Source organism: Panthera uncia, chromosome F2, assembly GCF_023721935.1.
Source record: "Panthera uncia isolate 11264 chromosome F2, Puncia_PCG_1.0, whole genome shotgun sequence".
Lineage (NCBI taxonomy): Eukaryota > Metazoa > Chordata > Mammalia > Carnivora > Felidae > Panthera > Panthera uncia.
This window is the reverse complement of record NC_064812.1, coordinates 5,014,475-5,023,685: the sequence shown is the minus strand read 5'-3', so window position 1 is coordinate 5,023,685 and position 9,211 is coordinate 5,014,475. Positions and strand designations below refer to the sequence as shown.

General features: G+C 48.3%; 1 protein-coding gene across 1 annotated transcript in view; it reads right to left on the bottom strand.

Moving 5' to 3' along the window:
• Positions 1 to 589: 589 nt before the first annotated feature.
• The window catches only part of FAM135B (family with sequence similarity 135 member B), a 188,616-nt gene continuing 179,994 nt past the window's right edge, over positions 590 to 9,211 (bottom strand). Inside the window, exons 13-15 of the mRNA XM_049633742.1 lie at positions 7,111 to 9,088; positions 5,085 to 5,251; positions 590 to 687 (exon numbers count right to left, since the gene is read on the bottom strand). Coding sequence (XP_049489699.1) covers positions 590 to 687; positions 5,085 to 5,251; positions 7,111 to 9,088 — 2,243 coding nt within the window. The remainder of the gene's footprint in view (positions 688 to 5,084; positions 5,252 to 7,110; positions 9,089 to 9,211) is intronic.

Below are 9,211 nucleotides of genomic sequence, written 5' to 3'. Positions count from 1 at the left end.
GACTGAGCCGCCCAGGCACCCCTGACCAGGGTGCTTTTAAAGGGATGTACTGGAAATCCACTTGCTTATGACGTTTACAACTTTCAAGAAATAATGACCACATGTCACGGAACATAATCATTCCTGAGTGACCACCCCCCACCCCCGACACACACGCCAATTCATGACTTCTGTTAGATCCAGTCCAATGGTCCCCAGGGTACCCTGGTTAAAACCCTCTGCCATGAGGGCTGCAACACAGGGGCTGAATTACGCCTGTGACAGCCCCCTTCACCCGGTAGAGACGCAGGGACACTCCCATCATTTCTGCTCTGTGGGTGACAGCTCAGAGGCCAAAGGCCCCAGGCACCTGACTGACATCTTTTCACTTGGTACTATTTCTGCACCCTCCAAAAGGAAACAATGACTCATTTCTTCCCAGCCCAACTGAGTGCTGACCAGTGCTCTCTGGCAGGCCCCCCTTCTAGCTGAGCGTCCTTGAACAACCAGGGTGACTTTAGGGGTTTCATATAGGACATGATTCAGGGATTCTTTTAGTTCTGATGTGGGTTTTTTTGTTTTGTTTTGTTTTTATTTTTTATTGTTTTGGTCATACCTGATTCTTCTCAGACATTAGGAAGTCCAGCTTTCCTTCAGGAAGTCCCAGCTCTATGAAAGTCTTCACCAGGCGGAGGTCTGCACTGTTCCCTAAAAACGAGAGACATCCCCACCCCAGCCAGACCCATGGTTACTCATATCAAAACTGACACACAAGGGATTCAGCTCCCCCTCTTCTCCGATCCCCCCAGGTCCCATTTGTTCATTAAGCAGATAATAAAAACAGCCAAAACAAGTCCAACCTAGAGGTCCTGTGCTTCCCCCCACCAACACAAGGTCAACACAAGGTCACGGCCTTTCTAGTAGTCCCACCTCAGGCGAATTACTCCCTGATCCATGACCGTGTGACTCATGAACATTCCACACACAGAACAGTCGCAGATACACTCACTCCTCCTCCTCTACAGACACTTCTGTTCACGGCAATGGGTGCCACTTGCTGGCTGATGTGACACGATATGACATCTGCATGTCCCTTCTTCAAGTTCCTGCTTAATACAAAGTCTAGTTCTGCCACTTACAGCCAGCAAGTCCCCCAGACTGGCCAGTGGGGGCATAGTTCTATCTGCAACAAAATGACAATCGTCCTTGGGAACAGGAGTCATGCAAGTGCCAGCTTCATGGACTCCGTCTGGTCCCCAGTGACCACCGGGACAGAGGAATGACAGCTTAGGAATCTGGGGCATCTTGTAGCACCCGATGTAAAAATCATGTGGAGAATGGATCTAATAGAACAGAACATGCTTCATATTCAAGTATTCTTAGGCGTACATTTCAGGCAGGCTATGGCATTCAACTCCACCTTAATGGATTTTTGACCTATTCCTCCAACGGGTCCCTGCGAGTCGAAAGCCAGAAGCTGGTCGGTGGATAGATAGGTGACCTATTTTACCATATAACCAGACTTTCAAAGTAGTTTGTAAACCATCAGTGATAGATCTGAGCCTAATGAGCCACCCAGGCGTCCCTCTTCCTATTCATTTCTGACAATACAATTAGGCCCTTTGGTCCCGTCATTGTTCTTATTTAAAGCTACCTACTGACATTCCAGGACATGGCCTTCACAGAGAAGAGTAGCAAGTGTTTATATTCAGCATGAGGAGTCTAAGTAAGAGACAATAATGTCCCCTCTCCTTCAGCCGCTGAGAGAGAGAGAACTCGCTGTAGCTCAAAAAATTCTCAGAAAATATGATCGGACAAGGTGTTACACTGAGGGTGTTTACAAGCCTAGAAATCTTGGGCTTTGGGGAACATCACGAAGAGTTGTATGAATACTCGTAGCTCTTACCCACTTCTTCACTTCTCTGTTGATATAAACATATCTTGGGAAGTGGAATTTGAACAAGTGGGTCCTGTACAACCCTGTAGAGTCTGGACCTATGTACCTGGAGCTGAAGAAGTGACCTTCAAAAGAAACCCGCGTGTGGGGCCCCTGGGTGGCCCAGCTGGTTGAGCGTCCGGCTCTGGATTTCAGCTCAGGTCATGATCTCAGGGTTGTGGAACTGAGCCCCGTGTAGGACACTGCACTGGGCGTGGAGCCTACTTGAGGTTCTCTCCCTCTCTCTCTCTCTCTCCCCCACCCCGCCCCTTCCCTGCCCCCACTCTCCCTCTCTCTCCTTCTATAAAGCAAAACTAAAAAAATAAAATAAAATAAAATAAAATAAAATAAAATAACCTGTGTGTGATATCACTTGTCTTTCTGAAGATCTTCTGCCCAGTAGATAAGGCTGTACTTATACTTGTCAGCACAAGGTTTCTGACATAGTTCAAACATTGGTGAAGATTCTCTGCTCCTTCTCCAACAGCCATGGTGGGAAAAAAAAAAAAAAACAAAAACAAAAAAAAACAAAGAACAAAAGCCTCTGGCCTGACAAGCTTCCTCATTTTAAGGAAGAGATTGAGGGTCTTTCTTATTTTAATTCACTATCAGATAAGAGGGGCACGTGCCACATGATGCTGAGCTGACCGTAGCTCCCGTGTCACCTGGTGCTGACGAGCTAGAAAGTCACTGTGTCTGCGGCCCTTCTGATCGGAAGTCCCACTTAAAATCAAGTCCGTCTTCAGTAGCTTCTTACTTTATGAGACAGACGCGTGAGTCTCAAGCACCGTCTTCTGACGGTGGGGCCGCTCCAGTAAGATTATCTTCGTTTCACTGTGATTACCTTTAGCATTACTCTCCTGGGTGGCAAGTGATTCCAGGATTTTATTTGTGGTAGTCATCTGACGTTTCTTTTTATAAAATAAATATATTCCAAAAACACGCCAACTGCAATATGAAGTTTGGAGTCATAGTACAAGGTACCTGGGTGGAGTAAAACTGGGGAAGGGTATGTGAACGGCTGGGATTTGGGAAGTGCTGAAGTCAGCGCTGAGCGGGGACAGCTCACTGGAGGGAGAGCCTTGGGTGACCAGACACAGTGGTGTGGGATGCACACATCCCTGGGAAAGGCAGGGAGTTGATGCAACCGCAGGAGGGAGAGGGCAGGAGGTGATGGCGGGGAGGGTAGGAATATACAGGGCTTTTCATGCTAGGAGTTTTCTGAGACAGGAGTTTTATCTTCTGGCAGCTACAAAGAAAAGTTTTCAGTAACGGACTGGCATGACCAGATCCTTTTTAAATTCCTATTTATTTATTTTGAGAGAGAGAGCACAAGCAGAGGAGGGGCAGAGAGAAAGAGAGGGGCGGGGGGCGGAGAGAGAATCCCAAGCAGGATCCATGCTGTCAGTGCAGAGCCAGATGCAGGGCTCGAGCCCACGGACCATGAGATCACGACCTGAGCCTAAATCAAGAGTTGGACGCTTAACCAACTGAGCCACTCAGGTGCCCCTTGACAAGATCTTTGTAAAAGATAACTTAAACGGCGATGGGCCCGACGTTTGGACAGGGGAGGAGATGAACTTGTTGGCATAACACAGAACAAAACCATGGGCTCTGGAGCCTGACAGCTCCACTGGGTTTTCACCTTGGCTCAACCACATTAACTGTGGGAACTTACACACGTCACTTAGCTTCCCCCTGACTCAGTTTCCTCAGTGATAATGGGACAATAACAACACCTACTCTGCAGGGCGGTTGTGATGATCAATGGCATTCATATGTGTCAAGTATCTAGAAGGACGTCTGGCCCCTGATGAGTCGATATGATAAACCAATGCTACTGCTGCCTCTCCGCCCTTCATCTTCCTCCTCTTCCTCCCCCTCTTTCTCTTCCTCCCCCTCCTCCCCTTCCTCCTCCTCTTCCTCCTCCTCCACTTCCTCCTCCTTCTCCTCCTCCTCCTCTAAAATCTATTGTTCACCACTGGATTATTGGACATTTCACCAAATAGACCTGTTAGACTGAGTGTCCTGGTACCCAAGGCATATGGCCAGACAATAAAACGCATTAGCCCCCAGGTTGAAAATTAAGAGTATAAAAAAGAGTGTGTCCTGGAAGGACAGCACACCACCACTCCCTAATAAATTGTCAGCAGAAGACTGTGACCACAGGTTTTGCCACTCGTCACCTATGTCGCCGCAGGGAAGTCCTTTCTCTTGCCTGACGCTAGTTATGCACTGGAGTCCATACAAAGTGGATGTCCAATCATGTTCCACATTCCAGCTTTCAGATCAATTATGATGTAAACTTGAGCTTGAGGAGAACTCAGACAGCCCGTACCTCTAGTTGATCTGATCGCTTTCTTCAGCCAGTTAGGGAGAAGCTGAAATTCACGAGGGGAGGCAGGAGCAAGTTCTTGCCTTTGGTCCAGGCTGAGCTGGTAAGTTCTGTTATCTTACAGCACAGCGCCTTTGGACTGACCTCAGAAACCCTAAAGAGACCTGACACTGGGGACTAGGTCATTTAGGGGGCAGGGTAGGGAGGAGCCTTTCCCCCCTCCCTTCTCTCTTCCCTTGGACCGCATTGGCTAATCTCATGAAATTAAGAACTTTTTAAGATCAGGAACCATGTTGGGTCTCTGCAATCCCAGAATTTGGTACAGTGCCTGGTGTTGCCCCATAAGTGAGAAATGAATAAAAGTAGGCAACAGCATAGTTTGGGCCACTAACCTGAGCCCCTCGAAATGAATCCACTGAATTTCTCCCCTCCTTCTATTGACTCATGGGTCTCATTAATCCACACATTCTAACTACTCATGCATCCGATTAATATTTTCATTCCATCCATCCATCCATTCCTTCTTTTATTTTTGTTCATTAGTTCCATTCATTATTTATTCATTTCTTCCTTCCTTCATTCCATTAATTACTCCATTACTGCATTATTGCACTTTTTTATGTATTCCGTTTACTTAAAAGATTTCTGTGTCAGAGATCTCATCTTTGGGCACAAGGCCATGTCATTTCCCTAGTCCAACGTGCCACCACTCCACGGTTGCTGGTGTCACAGTTGAACCTGTGTCACACAGTTGAACCTGACTCAAATTAACTCATAAATATCATAAATGGTTTATAGTACAGATTCTGCGGAGGAAACCTTTTTGGGACTCACCATCTAGGCCATGGACACAGACTACCAGGTGAATTCCATCTTCCAAATTTTCTTCCTCTTCCTCTGGTGGGAAATACGGTATATCAGAAGCTAGTACAGATAAGTCACTGTACAGAAATCCAGCAATCTTCAGTTCTTTTTTAAATTTTTCTTTGGCCTGATAAAAACTGGAGAATACACTAATTAATCAGAAGCCACGCTGTGTGTGCCGTGTTGAGCAGGAGATGAGTTGAGCTGGGGAGTGGAAATGATGCACATGTACCAAGAAGTGTCTGCGAGCAGCAAAGGCAGGATATGAGGCCCCGGGAGATGCTGGTAAGGGAAGCTTTTTCCTCCACAAGGAGCCAGGAAAGCGTCCCGGGAAAAGCGTTACTGGCTTGGTTTCTGCAGATTTCTATGTGGTTTCTGCATGGAATGGGACTTTTAAGATGCTGTTCAGCTCTAGGGATCCATGCGATCCTTGAAAAGACCTCCCCAGAGGGAAAGTTTCCCAAAGTGGCCCACAAGGCTACCAGGGCTTGGACTCCACCTGCTTCTCAGCAGCATCTCCCAGCCTCCAAAGGGAACATACTGCTCATGTTTCCCTGCGTGAATTAAGTTCGCTTACTCCTATGTCTTTGTGCATTCAGGCCTGTCTGTGATGCCTTCCCACCGGGTTTGCCTGATTCTTGGACAAGGTGGTGGTTAAGAGCACAGACTTGGGAGTCTGACTGCAAAGGTCAGAATCTCAGCTTTGACAGTTACTAGCTGTGGGCCACCCACGTAACCTCTCTGCATTTCCTTTCCTCATTTGTAAAAGGAGAAGACACGATTATCTAATTCATAAAACTATTCTGTATGTTAAGCGACATACGCAAAATGCTTAGAACAGTCCTCCAGACTGATTAAATAGTAAAAAACAATTACCTATTACCAGACTTATCACCATCATCATCATCACCATCATCACCACCATCATCATCACCATGTGTCTCGTATTTGCTCTGTAGTCGTGTCTAAAGTTTCCCCTAGCCACCGTCTCTACACACACTCACTACCCAGATTGGGTCCTTCTCCTGGCTCAGCTGTGCACACACGGGAACCATCCCATCTACCCAGCTGCCCTCTCTCACTTCTCTCGTCTTTCTGTCTCCCTGCTAGCCTGGAAGTACAGTGCCAGCCAGGACAACCCAACCAGGCTTGGGGCACTGCTTGTTCTCTATTTGCTAAACTGACAACAGGAGCGTAATAGGTACTTAATGTTCTTTATAAGTAAGGGATCCAAAGTTTACCTGCCTGTGCAATCTCTTTCGTGGATACCGTTAATAGGTAACTCTCCATCATTTTGTAGGAGAGTAATCAAATGATTCCACGATACACTTAATCAAATGTATAGTTCATAGATGAGGGAGCGCTATGAATACAAACCCAATGAGAGGATGCATGGATGGATTTTGGCATTGCAAAAGGGATGATAAATGTAGGAATTGTACAAGGGGGCTTAGGAGGTAAATCTGATGAAATTTCCCCAAAGCCTCTCAAGGAACTTTCCTCTCTACGTGCAAAGATAGAGGTAGGGTGACAGTTGTAAGAGAATTGTTTCTCATAATAAAAACTAAGAATAAAACCTTAAATGCCCATCTCTAAAGGAGTTTGTTAATAAATTGAGCTATACCTAGACAATATTGTTTAAACGTTAAAATAAGAATGCAAAAATAAATCCGTAAATATAGAAAAGTCCCCAATATATTCAAGTTGAAAAGAAACCTTAGAGTTTGTATAGAACTATCCAATTTTGGCATAAGAAGAATATATAGGGATGTACGTAGAAAAAAAGTGTAGAGAGCTTACGCAGTGGCTGTATTTGAGAGATGGGCTTACTGAGCGTGTTGACTTACACTGTCCTGTATCTCGGACTTGTATGATAGAAGTATATTACGTTATCTAAGTCGGGAACTAACTCCTATCTCGACGGATGCATGGAATTGAGAAATACGTGGGCAAACCCAAATCTGTGCTGGGGTGGGTAAGCCGTCAGCAAGCTCACCTGAACATCCTCTCACTGACTTCTTCCTCCAACTTGCTGGAATGAGTGGAAACGACTCCAAAGGAACCCAAAGGTTGGTGAGTGATGGGCAATGGGGTCTGTTTGGAAGCGAATCCGGCCCTGGCAGGGGTCTCCTTGGGCACAGACGAGAAAGGGAGACACGTGGCAGTGCAAGACACGGACAGGTTGACGACCTCCACGGCTTTCAGGCTGTCCAGGGTGAAGGTCTCTGCCGGGGGCAGGTGGGACACCATAACGGAAGTGCCTGCCCTTGGCTCTTGGTCTCCTAAGACCTGGGAGTGAACGGAGTGGGTCACGGTGGGGCACGCAGTGCCCGCTTCACGCCCAGCCTCCAGGACAGCATCGGCTCCCTTGCTGAACTCTGCATCATCCATGATACAAGGTGAGCTGCTCTGCTTGCCTGCTGAGCCCAGGTCGACGGCGTCAGCGACTGCGGCATAGTTCAACGCAGGCACCGTACGGTGGGCAACACTCTCATCATCTGAGATGCTGCTGTGGGAACGAGCTCCTTTCTCCAGTTTCAAGTCCTCAGGCATGCCCTTTGGGGTCTCCTTTAGTACTCTAGGGAAAGATCCACTCCCAGGGTTTTCAAGGGCTATGATACGTGGTATTTTTAAATGAAGACCTTTGGTTTCCACACCTGGAGGGTTCTCCGTCCTGCCATCAAGACAGCGAGGTCCTTGAGGCTCAGACTGACTCTCTTTACCTTTGGGGATGTCTATGTAACCGGGGCCCTGCTGGTTGTCGGCACCTGAAACCACCTGTGCCCCAGCGTCCCGCGTCCTGGATCCCGGGGAGTCTATGGTCTTGACGGGCACGGCGCAGCTTTCAGCAAGAGGTCCACCTTGCTGCATGGCGTCTGTGTCTCCAGCAGACTCCTCCGGGCTACTGATCTGGGGTGCAGATACGGACTTGGTCAACTTGGTGAGGGCCAACTCCCGTTCCTCCTCCTCAAAAGGCAAAGAGCTAATGGAGGTGAGGGACGCCTGGATCCCGCTCGGCAAACTCGTGCTGCTCTCCGTGTGTCCGCCCTCCAAGGAGTTCCTGTGCAGGCCGTGTCTTCGAAGCAGATGGTGCAAGGCTTCCCGGTCGCTGGGTAACTCCGGGGCCCTGCTTCGCGCCTCCGACCAAGCGACAGAGCTCGGCTCACTCTCAATGCCTGAATCGGAGACGACGGAAGAAGATCTCTTGATGACCCCAGAGAGCACCGACACTTCCTCCTGCTCCTCTGAGGGAGGGTCCTTTGGGGAAGCCCTAACATCCAAGGGATCCCTCAAAGCAGAGTTCAGTGGATCACAGGGCTCAGAGGGGATGAGCTTCAGGCTTAGCAGCACCACCTTGCCCTCTCGGTCTGCAACCTTTCCTAGAGGACTTAACTCACGGAGTGTTGTTTTCTCTGAAGAGATGGCATGTGGACGACTTGTACCTGATACCTCCTTGCCCGGCACAGTTCTGGCGGGTTCACAGTTATCTCGGGAGTGCCCACTCTCGTGCTGAGCACTAACGACCACCGTGGGTTCAGGGCCGCACGGGTCCTTATTGCTCGATTTCACATCAATGTAGGTGAGTACCGGGGGCTGGCCATCCTCTGGACCCGGCCTCCTTCTGGGCAGGTCCTCATCTGCCAGGGGACGTGTTCCAACATCGGCCCTCGGGCCAGCCCAACATTCCTCTTCAGGCAAACCTGCCTCGTTCTGGACCTCACCAATTGTCAGATACACCTGAGATTCGGAGCACACATCCGCGCGTTCTGGTGTAGTTGCACTGTCGTCTGGCTCTGGACACCTCAGAACTTCCTCGTCAGAGTCCATCTGGGGTGGTTTCATGGCGGGTGAGACAAGGTCTTCCCTGAAAGGTGATTTTCTATTTACAACAGGGCTCTCTTCTCTGTCTTTCAGATTCATTATTGCGGGACTTGTTTGAACATCAAAATTAGGGGAAACACTCAAACTGTGCCCTACAAAAAGAAAAAAGAAAGAAGAATGTTTGTCGTTTATGAATCTATGTCCACAGATTATGCAACTACACCATTAGCCATGTGAGAAAGACCAACCATTGGTCGCCAAATAACACCAGGACA